Raw genomic sequence first — 12,306 nt, forward strand, 5'->3', positions numbered from 1 at the left:
TGGCTTTATCCATGTTTTCCAGGGCTGCATCTAATTTCGTCAGCCACCAGTATTAAAGGGGTACTCCGGGCTGGGGTCATTTTTATTGTACGGCCGGCAGGCTGGGTGTATGTGTGCTATGGCCGCAGCAGGCTGTGTGTGTGTGTGTGTGTGGTGTGCGCTATGGCTGCAGCAAGCTGTGTGTGTATGCTATGGCTGAAGCAGGCTGTGTGGGTGTATGCTATGGCTGCAGTAGGCTGTGTGTGTGTGCTATTGCGTGCCCCCACAGTGACCTTCTATATCACTATGTGTGACTCCTCTCTATATCACTATGTGTGACCGCCTGTATATCACTATGGCTGACCTCTATATTACAGGTATTTGGCATTGTTAGCAGTGTTTAAGTATGGTGAATATTTAGTTAGAAATATAGAAGACTGTTAGCAGGAAAAGATCACCCTCTTCCATCTAGTCTAGTTCTGAGTAGTTCAGGACATGGAGGCTGGAGACTGGCTGCATCCACTGCACACACAGGAGAAGCTTCCTTTGAATGTTTCAGAAGTCGCCCCAGGATCATGTAATACATTAGGGTGAAACTGCTGAGCCAGTGTGATAAAAAACTCCCCTGGTATATGACTGGCCATTTATGAAGGAGTTGGAGTTGGGAGTCGGTCCTGATAAAATTCAGTAGTCGGAGCTGCGGCTTACCGACTCCACAGCCCTGGTCAGAAAGTTAGTTAGATTTGTAACTTGAGATTTTTAAATAGAAGTAATTTACAAATCTGTTTAACTTTCTAGTACAAAAGTTGCATTGAAATTTTTTTGCTGGACTACCCCTTTACTGGTCTATTTGAAGTTCTCCCCACTGCAGTCATGCATAGAAGAGGAACAGGAGACTTTAGGGCCAGTTCACATGGAGTAAAAGAGGTGGAATTCTGCAAAGGGACTCTTCGCTGCAGAATCCCGACAGACTGTGTCATACAGGCTTTCTATGGGAGGACTCTCGCACCTCCAGTCGTAAGAATTGCCATATTAATTCTTACGAGCGGAGACAGGAGGCACGCAAACCATCCCATAGACTGCCTGTATGACATGGAGGCTGGCAGGATTGCACCAGTTTTACTCCATGTGAACTGGCTCTTAGGTCTCCTGTTCTAGTGATTGGTATGAAACACTTCTCACTCATCCTGTGGATAGGAAATAAGCGCCCACAGTGGGTCATGCAGAGAATCGCAATAATGAACGTTTGCCTATGAGGCAGTGTCCCCTTTACAATGATGACAATAAAGGTCCTATTACACGGGCCGATCTGGAGAAGCAAGCGAGCGCAGACCTGTCAGATCAGCGCTCACTTGCTCCTCGTTCCCTGTACGCTGCCGATGCTATTACAGGAACAGACAGTGGGGAGGTGCGGGAAGGGGCTCTTTAGGTCATCTAGGGAGCCCATAGGAGATAGCGGCGGTCTGCTGATATACAAGAAGCGTCAGACCGTCGTTATCGTTGTCATTTTTTTCAACATGTTGAAAGACAAGGATCAGACGACCAATAATCACTTGTAATAGGGCCTTAAGGGTGCGTTTACACAGACAGATTTATCTGACAGATTTTTTAAGCCAAAGCCAGGAACAGACTACAAACAGAGAACAAGTCATAAAGGAAAGATTGGGATTTCTCCTTTTTTTTTTTTTTTTTTTTAAATCCATTCCTGGCTTTGGCTTCAAAAATCTGTCAGATAAATTTGTCTGTATAAACGCACCTTAAGACTCTGCATCCAGTCATTGCCACCAAAACCCAGGTCTGTATAAAGCATTTATTCACACAATACATACAGTAATCTGCTCAGCATCACCTCCCTCCGCCTCTTTACGGGCTGACCCTGATATTAGTCTTATTCAGTTTTTGGTTGACTTCCTCTAATATCTCCTTTTCTATTTTACTGGTGTCGTATTCCTTTAACATGTCAAACTTCTCCCAGGGCTTGGCTGACTTCTTGGCCCTCTCCTTGTGCTTGTCCAGGAGATAATAATCAAAGTTGATCCCTTTAATGTTGTGTTTCATCTGTTCCCAACGCTTGGACCACGGCCGCGGCTTCATCTTTACTTGGATCTTATCGGGGAGAAGACGGTGAAGAATGATCAGTAAAAACAGATTCTATTTGCTAATGGCTTAAACATCAAATCCCTAATATATGTCCTATACACATTAGTGAACTATCGGCCAACCCAAATGATTTTAGCAGAGGCATATTAGTGCTTAAAGGGGTTATCCAGGTGTAGAAAAACATGGCCACTTTCTTTCAGAAATTGCATCTCTCCAGTTTGGATCTGCAGCTCAGTTCCACTGAAGTAAATGGAGCTGAATTTTATTACCACACATAACCTCAGGACGGGGATGGCGCTGTGTTTTTATAATCCTGGATCAAAGGGGTAATGACTCTCCTTAAGGAGAGCCCGTCTCAAGGACGTGTGGAGACTTACAGACCATTGCTGCTCCACTAGGAATTCTGGGAAGAAAGGATATGCAAAGTAGCTCTTACACCTCTTAAACAAAGAGATATCCCTTCAAGTCAAGTCTCGCTCAGTCAAGGAGCCTTAGAACATTGACTGGAGATTTTATGCCAAGCCAAACTATCTCTCCAAAAGGAAAGATTTCCCATCTGCAGATAGCTATTTCGGGTTTTTGACCCTCATCAGTGCAGAGCAGGGTGTTGGCTAGCTAGTGAGAGGTCTATTGACGTGGGTCAAAGGGGTAATGAATAGCTATCTGCAGATGGGAAATCTTTCCTTCCCATCTGCAGATGGTTTGGCTTGGCATAAAATCTCCAGTCAATGTTCTAAGGCTCCTTGACTGAGTGAGACTTGACTTTAAAAACATGGCCACTTCTCCCCCTACTGTTGTTTCCAGTTTGGGTGGGGTTTTGAAACTCAGTTCCATTGATGTAAATGGAGCTTAATTGCAAACTGCCCCTGAACTGGAGACAACAGTAGGGGGAGAAGTGGCCATGTTTTTGTAGCGCTGGATAACCCCTTTAACGTTCATGTGTATAGGCTGAATGGGAGAGATAACTGCTGGCTGATAGCTACAGAAGGTGCATGGTGCAAGCTAATTCTGATCCTGTGGTATCTCAATGGCTGGGAAGAGAACAGAGGTGCAGACAGATTTTTATGGCAACCGTCAGATGTCTCCCCCCCCAGGCACTCCTACTGCATCATGTCTCTTAGTGGTGTTGTTTTTGGGGGTTGGTTGGACCCTAATCAATAGCTTGCTATCTCCCATCTTATTGAAAACTAGCTGTGATGGAAGCACCCCTTTAAACATTGCCATAAAAGAATATAAACCCTCACATTTACTATAGCAGTAAGGAAATATAAAAATTATGGGGATGAAAATGCACAAATGTTGCCACCAATACTGGCTGTTGAATCAAAACCACACTGTCCTATAGGAGTATACACTTAGGTTGTGTCCAGTGTAATGTACCAGGCCAGTGAGGTGTGCCCGATGTACTCTAGCCTCTGCCCCGCTCCTTGTAATATACTCGGCTGTGAATTTTATGTTACCACTAGGGGCACAGTTTCTTTGAAGTATATTGGCAATGATAGGCAGGGTATGTAACATCCTGGTGGTGACTAGCGGTTCAGTATCCAGACTTATACACCAGCCAGCAGCTCACCTTGCTCACAGGGACTTCTGGGTCCAGGCATGGGACAGGCTTCATATTGACATCAAAAGTGCTGTACTCAGGGAGGGCGTCCCGCAGGTACAGCAGCTTGTCATCCACTCTCTTCTCCAGCTTTAGCACTTGGATTTCTTGTATAAGGGGATTATACAGCTCGTACCTTATTTCTACACCTATAAAGTGAATGAACCGATGTGAGAACATAAAGCATGGATGGGGAACCTTACGCCCTCCAGCTGTTGCAAAACTGTTTGCAACAGCTGTTGCCTCTTTCTGAACTCGAGAAGCAATTTCCCAGCCTCCCCCCCTGACTTCTTATCTGTGCATTATCAGGCAAACACGTCTTCATTACAGAGAAGCCAGTGAAGACGGGCTCTGCTCTCTCCATTCTATCCTTATGGAGGGGGGAGGGGCCGAGGGAGATGAGGGAGCAGGAAGAGGTGACATGAAGGTCAGCTGTTTGTACACTGTCTGGGCACCTAAAATGCAGGATTCAGGGGTCAGAAAAGTCAGTGCTTATCTATGAACTTACTGAGAGAAGATTGCAGGGTGTTGTGCTTTGCAGAAATCCTCCGTGCTCAGTCACTCCTAACAGCCCCTCCCCTCTCCATAGCCACATAATGGAGACAGAAATCCTGCTTCTTCTGCAGTGAGGGGGAGGCTGGGAGATTGCTTTTTCAGTCCAGAAGGAAACTATTTTGGTTTATAAAACCTATTACAGAGTTTCTTAAAATTGCTTGTACTATTGATATTTAATGTTTTCAAAAAAATGGCCCTTAAATGACAGTTACGCTTTAATTTACAATTTTCGTAAAAAATCTAATCGATTCTAAAATGCTGGGAGAATTAATTGAATTCATTTGATTAATAGCCCAGCCCTAGTTCAGGTATATGTTATAAATATCTACTTCCTGATATGAGTATATCTACTAGATTTCTCTCACTAAGTAACCCGGGTACCACACACAGCCTGAGGACAGGGACGGCGCTGTTTTTGGAAACAAGCAGCTATGTTTTCTAATCCTGGATACCTCCTTTAAGGGTGCGTTCACACCTACAGGATCCGCAGCATATCCGCAGCAGATTTGATGGTGTGTTCAGTTATTTAAATGAAATCTGCTGCGGATCTGCAGCAGAAAATACGTTGCGGATCCGGTAAGTGTGAACGAACCCTAAGAGTGAACAGGGATCTGCATTACAGTAGTGATGTAGGCCATAGGAACTTGTGGTCTGGAGATGGCTGAGTGTCTTTTATAGGAGTGTTGCATAAAAGTGCGCAGTGATAAGGAGAGCCACAACCGTCTCTTATTGTGAATGGTGGATCCTGCGTAGACTTGCAAACATGAACAGTGTGATCACTACCAACCTTGTCTGTCAATAACATTTCGCAGCAGAAACGTGGCTCCCAGGCCATGTCCGGATCTCTCTATACAAATGCCTACAAATCTGTTGTCCTTTTTGCTGGCATGAGGATCCGCCACTGTCACTGCAAGGATGCTGCCTAAAGATCAGAGGGGAGAGACAGAAGGGGTTAGTAACCTCATGTAGATCATATACGAGAAACGTGTATTAAAGAACAGTTCTGACTGCTCCACAATGCTCCCACAACTGGGAGCAAGACTACCAGCAACATGTATGGCTGCCATAGCAGTACTTGTCTACAATGTAAGCGATATGGATGGATCTCAGTGCTGTCACTCTAGGAGTCACTATATGTCAGCTATAAGTTAATACCAATGCTGGTGCAGGAGTCATTGTGCACTGTGATAACCTTCCCGATCAGGCCGATTATCGCTCCATGTAATAAAGACAACGATCACCAGAAGAGCTGATTATCTGCCGATCGTTGCCATTTAAGCATGCTAAAAGATCATCGTCTGTCGGCCGCTACGTGTAGTGGTGCGCGACCAACGACTGATGATAGTGGAAAAATAATCACGTTTATACTTACCTATTCTCCCCCAGTGTGCGGTCACCTCTTGCCGCTCACAGCTCTCTTCTATGACAGGCCACTCAGCCAATCACTGGTTGCCATCCCGTCTCTGCCAGTGATTGGCTGAGCAGCCTGTCACTGAAGTGACTGACAGAAGCGTCAGCAGTGAGCGAGGAACACGGACAAAGTCTGCAGGACACCGGAAGGAGAATAGGTATAAAGTATAAACTAGATTATTTTTCATGTAAAAAGCAAAGGCTGCACAGACATCGCTAATGATTTTATATATATGCTATGTACACCACATCTCAGCAGAGATCATCTTCCGCACCTACGTAGAACTCGGGAATGTTGAGGACTTTCCTCCTCTCAATCATGTCTTGTCTTTCCATGTAGAATTTCAGGGGAATTTTCCTGCATCGCGGAGGGATGAACTCCGGGCTCAGGAACCTGCATATACCATAAAGGGGGAAAATGGAAAAATATTAAATGTGCACAGAGCTCTTATAGAGTATACAGGTTCCACCAGATGTTATAGTGTATACAGGTTCCCACCAGATGCTATGTCACAGAGCTCTTATAGTGTATACAGGTTCCACCAGATGTTGTCACACAGCTGCTACAGTGTATACAGGTTCCACCAGATGCTATGTCACAGAGCTCTTATAGAGTATACAGGTTCCACCAGATGTTATAGTGTATACAGGTTCCCACCAGATGCTATGTCACAGAGCTCTTATAGTGTATACAGGTTCCACCAGATGTTGTCACACAGCTGCTACAGTGTATACAGGTTCCACCAGATGCTATGTCACAGAGCTCTTATAGAGTATACAGGTTCCACCAGATGTTATAGTGTATACAGGTTCCCACCAGATGCTATGTCACAGAGCTCTTATAGTGTATACAGGTTCCACCAGATGTTGTCACACAGCTGCTACAGTGTATACAGGTTCCACCAGATGCTATGTCACAGAGCTCTTATAGAGTATACAGGTTCCACCAGATTCTATGTTACAGAGCTCTTATAGAGTACAGTATAGAGGTTCCACCAAATGCTATGTCAGGGTATGTGCACACTGAGTAATTTTGACGTAAACTCCGTTGCAGAATTCTCAGCTTGCGCCCGCTCGCGGACTGCACGTCTCCGCCCGTGTCATAGACTCCATTCTATGCACGGGCGGATTCTTTCATCCGTCCAAAGAATGATCAAGTTCCTTGTTTGGACGGAGGGTGGAATCCGCCCGTGAATAGAATGGAGTCTATGACACGGACGGAGACGCGCAGTCCGCGAGCGGGCGCAAGCTGAGAATTCTGCAACAGAGTTTACGTCAAAATTACCCTGTCACAGCTGTTATAGTGTATACAGGTTCCACCAGATGCTATGTCACACAGCTGGTATAGTGTATACAGGTTCCACCAGATGCTATGTCACACAGCTGGTATAGTGTATACAGGTTCCACCAGATGCTATGTCACACAGCTGGTATAGTGTATACAGGTTCCACCAGATGCTATGTCACACAGCTGGTATAGTGTATACAGGTTCCACCAGATGCTATGTCACACAGCTGGTATAGTGTATACAGGTTCCACCAGATGCCATATCAGACAATCTATACCAGAATGAGGAACCTTTAGTTCTTCAGCTGTTGCAAAACTACCCAAAATTTCCCATCATGCCTGGACAGCCAAAACTTTGATTCTGGATGTCTAGGCATAATGGGAATTGTAGTTTTGCAACAGGTGGAAGGCTGCAGGTTCCCCATCCCTGGTCTATAGAGATTCCACTAGGCGCTATCACACACAGCTCCACCCTAAATGCAGTGGAGCAGCACAGAAGAGTCTGAGGTCCTGTAATACAGAGGGGATCCTATGAGCCATACAGGCCCCATGCACACAGCAATGTCATATCCAGTGGCCCAATATTTCTATCAGACTATAATGGGTTTTGTCGGTTTCTGGTGAAGTGACAGATAAAACAGAGCTGCGTGCAATGCTACATCTGGTGATGCGGATGAGAACAGAGTCCTAGCACAAATAACACAGTGTTCTCCAAACACTGCAAAACTACAACACCCAGCATACCATGACAGCCAGGCTGGGAGTTGTAGTACAGAATTGCTATAGAGAACAGGCCCTCACCTCTGCTGAGATTCCTGTAATGCTGTCTTATCTATTATTAACGGCTTGACGGGCGGCTTGAAGCCTGTAGGTTCTCCATCACTAAGGAGTCTGGCGGGGGTCAAAATTCCTGCAACAAGATAAGTGTGAGTGTGAATGACTAAGGGTGATGATGGCCTCCTATAGCTGAGAATGAAAAACCATTACATTAGAACATTGATTAAAAAAAATGTGATCTTCTCTATCAGTCACAGTCATCAATGACAGCTCCAATCCCAGCTGTTTAAAGGGGAACTCTGGTAAAATTTTATTTCCTTCACATCAACTGGTGTCAGAAAAGCTATTCAGATCAGTAAATTACTTATTTTTAAAAATCTCCAATCTTCTAGTACTTATCAGCTGCTATATTTCCTACAGGAAGTGGTGTATCCTTCCCAGTCTGACACAGTGCTCTCTACTGCCACCTCTGTCCATGTCAAGAACTGTCCGGAGCAGTAACAAATCCCCATAGAAAACCGCTCCTGCTCTGGACAGTTCCTGACTTGGCACTGTGTCAGACTGGTAAGAATACACCACTTCCTGTAGGACATACAGCAGCTGATAAGTACCGGAAGACTGGAGATTTTTAAATAGAACTAATTTACAAATCTATATAACTTTCTGACACCAGTTGATTTGAAAGAAGAAAATGTTCGCTAGAGTGCCTCTTTAGACAGGGACCAAAAATGGATAATGCTACTGCTGCACTTCATATAGCAGCATCAGTTTCCCAATGGGAAAACATACGCAGTAGGCAATATATTGTTTAAAAAAACAAACAAACAACAAAAACATCAAAACATTAACAGTTAAAATACACAAAACACAGTGTGAACCCAGTCTAACAATGATGACTTCCCTCAAGTCCTAGTCAAGAGTTAGGGTGCTATTACACGGAGAAGTAATCTGCTGAATCAGGCCGATGCAGGAGATCATCGCTCATGTGGGGGAGATTTATCAAACATGGTGTAAAGTGAAACTGGCTCAGTTGCCCCTAGCAACCAATCAGATTCCACCTTTCATTTTCCAACGAGTCTGTGAGTAATGAGAGGTGGAATCTGATTGGTTGCTAGGGGCAACTGAGCCAGTTTCACTTTACAGTAGGTTAGATAAATATCCCCCAGTAGTGATTATTAGCTGATCATGTCTTTGGGTCCTGACCTAAATTCATCAGCCGCTACCTGTAATAGTGATGCACAGCCGATGGCTGATAAATCTGTAAAGATAAGTTCATACATTACCTCTCCACACTCCCTGATGTCTTCCTGTCTTCTCCCAGCTCCCCGCAACCACTGATGCAACTTCTGAGCTGGTCTCTGAAGTAACAGGCTGCTCAGCCAATCACTGGCCGTGATAGGACCGCTGCAGCCAGTGATTGGCTGATTCGCGTGTCACTTCGGAGACCGCTCAGAAGTTGCACCGGGGATGCGGGGAGCTGGGAGAAGACAGGAAGACATCGGGGAGCGTGGAGAGGTAATGTATACAGTTTATTATTACACTTTTAAAGCAAGGGCTGCACGGACATCACTAAAGATATATATATATATAAACAGCACCAAACTTGTGCTCAGTTCCATCGAAGTAAATGGAGCCAAGTTGTAATACCACACACAGCCTGAGGACAGGGGTGGTACTATTTTTGGAAGGATTCTGATTTATGGTAGGATTTTATGCTGCAGATATGATCTAAATAGATGAACACAGCAACACAGCATCAAATCAGCTGCGGATCCGGTACGTGTCCATGCACCCTAAGGGTAGCTTCACACGTACCGTATCGCTGCGTATTTATCGCTGCGTTTTTGGTGCAATTTTTACATGCGAGTTTTCATTTTCACATGAAAATCATTTGAAAATCAAAACTCGAATGTAAAAATCGAACCAAACACGCAGCGATAAATACGCAGCAATACGGTACGTGTGAAGGCTCCCTAAGGATAACTCTCTTTAAGGGTGCGTTCACACATTCAGGATCTGCAGCAGTTATGATGGCCCAGGTTTGATTTGCTTTGAATCTGCAACTTCAAATCTGCTGCAGATACTGTATGTCTGAACGCACCCTAAGGGGCTGTTCACACGTACAGACTCGCTGCGCATTTATCGCTGCGAGTTTCTCGCACATAAATCCACAGCGATACTGATTGCTATCAAGTCAATGTATGTGTATTCTCGCTGCGTGTTTGGTGCGATTTTTACATGCGAGTTTTGATTTTCACAGGCACCACCACAAAAAACGCAGCTACTTTCATGCGAGTTCTGTGCGCAGCGAGTCTGTACGTGTGAACAGACCCTGAATAAAGAATGGTAGCTGGTCCTACAGACAAGAAGCCCTCCTATGGGCTCCATTGATGAAGTAATAAAAGTGTGATGGATTTCAGATGGTGAAAAGCATCTATGGGGTTAATCATGTGAGTGGCTAATAAGAGGGCGGAGCCTGGACTATATATATATGGCAGGTGAGTGGGTACACTTAGCAGCACCTCATGGCTGGAGGAGCCTGCAGGGGGAAGGATTATGTATACAGTCTATGGTTTCTGAACACTCCTGGGATCCATGACGCCTCCTACATGGCTGTGGTGAGTCTGATCTGGATCTTCCATGATGAATTGTATTGGGTTGTTTAGTATCAGGAACACATGGCGGCTTCCTTCCTGTGATCACTGCACAGGGTGAGTCTGGTATATTGCTGCTCTGCTCCATAGAGGCTGCAGTACCTCTCACATCCTGAGGTCAGGGGGGTGCTATTACATGTCCCTGTATGGGACTGTTATACAAGGATTTATGTGACTTTGTTATTAGAGGACAGGTTATCAGACTGAGAGTTACTGTGTCACTTTGATGGCTAGAAATGGCCCTCTACTAGATTCTGGGTGTACAAAGATGGGGGTCTACACTGGGATCATGGAATGGGCGCCATCCCACCATGTAACCACCTGGGTATCATGCTGTATACATAACATATAACAGACTGCTCGGTAACTCCATATAAAACTATATACAACCCTCCCACAAGCGACCTAGGCCGGTCACGTGATGTCCCTCTCCCGTCCCGCCTCTCACCTGCCCGGTACCGAGCTAGCAGCAATGACCTCCTGCACGCCGCCATGTCTGCCCGACGCCAATGGCTGTCAGACACTGAGCATGCGCTCTAAAACCCTCCACGGCGTCCGCTACGGAGAGCCACCTGGGGTCAAGAGCGTCTCAAAAGCGAAGCTTAAAATGTAACTGTGAAATACTTCACGAGCGCTCTGTATGCCTATAGGAGGTGATATTATAACACGGGAACCTGCAGCAGTGGCAAAACTGTGACGGGGAACATGCTTTGAGTTGTAGTTCTGCAGGTGGAAAGTCATTGCTGCTTATGCATGAAACTAGCAAAATGTTACCATGGCTTATTAGTGGCACAAGTTATATCTTAATTAGTCACATTGGGGATATTTATCAAACATGGTGTAAAGTGAAACTGGCCCAGTTGCCCCTAGCAACCAATCAGATTCCACCTTTCATTCCTCACAGACTCTTTGGAAAATGAAAGGTGGAATCTGATTGGTTACTAGGGGCAACTGAGCCAGTTTCACTTTACACCATGTTTGATCTCCCCCATTATGTTTTGTATTGGAGGGTTGAATGATAACTTGTGCCGCAGTATAATTGTGTTGAACTAAACAAAATGTATCAGGGAGAAACTGAGAAGTAATCTAATCTATAGCTGAGGGCAAAGACTGTCATATGCAACAAATTAAAGGGGGTTACCAAGGCTTAAAATAAACACTTAAAGGGATATTCCATCTAAACTAATATAGCAGTGGTCGTGTATGTATAATATGCGCTTGCTATATACACACCACCTAGACCACTGCTTTTAGAGCAGAGCTGTGGTTGATAACCTAGAAAATTAACTGTCAACAATGGGAGGGAAAGAACAGCTTAGAAGGCAAATTTGCTAAATGAATGTATTGGCAAAAAAATTAACTTTAAGTCCTACAAGTATAACTATTAGTTGAATAACCCTTAAAGTGACTGTACCACCAGGCCCCGGCTGAAGCACTGGAGGCAGGCCGACCCACCCTTAGTGGGAGAAAACCCTAGCCACTCTATGATAGGGTTCCATTGATTCTAATGGAGTCACGTCATAGAGGGGCTGGGGTTTCTTCCCACTAAGGGTGGGTCAGCCCACCTCCAGTGCTTCAGCCTGGGCCTGGTGGTACAGTCACTTTAAGTTAATATAATCTTATTACATTTTGCGGCATCTCTCAGCCAATACTAATGGCTTCATGTCATAATTCTGGCAGTATCTTCTCCAGAAAATAACAAATTAGGGAAATCCGCACCACTTGTAGTGTGAGTATATCCCAATGTGTTCTAGGTAGCATCCAGCTTGGGTGAGCTGCACACACATCACCAGCAGGTGGCGTCTTTGTCCTTACAATTTGCTGATGTGTATAAATTACAGGCAGTGACAATGTTTGGCTCCTCTCAGAGGATCTTCCAGCATTGATCAGTCATTTACAGGGGGAATGATGGAGACCTGTGGTGTATTGTGCTCATTTCC

At 44.9% G+C, this 12,306-nt stretch overlaps 1 protein-coding gene across 1 annotated transcript; it reads right to left on the minus strand.

Moving 5' to 3' along the window:
• Positions 1 to 1,775: 1,775 nt before the first annotated feature.
• MRPL19 (mitochondrial ribosomal protein L19) lies at positions 1,776 to 10,965 on the minus strand. Its single transcript, XM_069974003.1, has 6 exons — positions 10,815 to 10,965; positions 7,737 to 7,845; positions 5,923 to 6,041; positions 5,025 to 5,159; positions 3,653 to 3,831; positions 1,776 to 2,085 (listed from the first exon to the last, which is right to left on the minus strand). The coding sequence occupies exons 1-6, from the start codon at positions 10,858 to 10,860 to the stop codon at positions 1,843 to 1,845; spliced, it is 831 nt and encodes a 276-aa protein (XP_069830104.1). The 5' UTR covers positions 10,861 to 10,965; the 3' UTR covers positions 1,776 to 1,842.
• Positions 10,966 to 12,306: the final 1,341 nt, after the last annotated feature.

Source organism: Dendropsophus ebraccatus, chromosome 6, assembly GCF_027789765.1.
Source record: "Dendropsophus ebraccatus isolate aDenEbr1 chromosome 6, aDenEbr1.pat, whole genome shotgun sequence".
Lineage (NCBI taxonomy): Eukaryota > Metazoa > Chordata > Amphibia > Anura > Hylidae > Dendropsophus > Dendropsophus ebraccatus.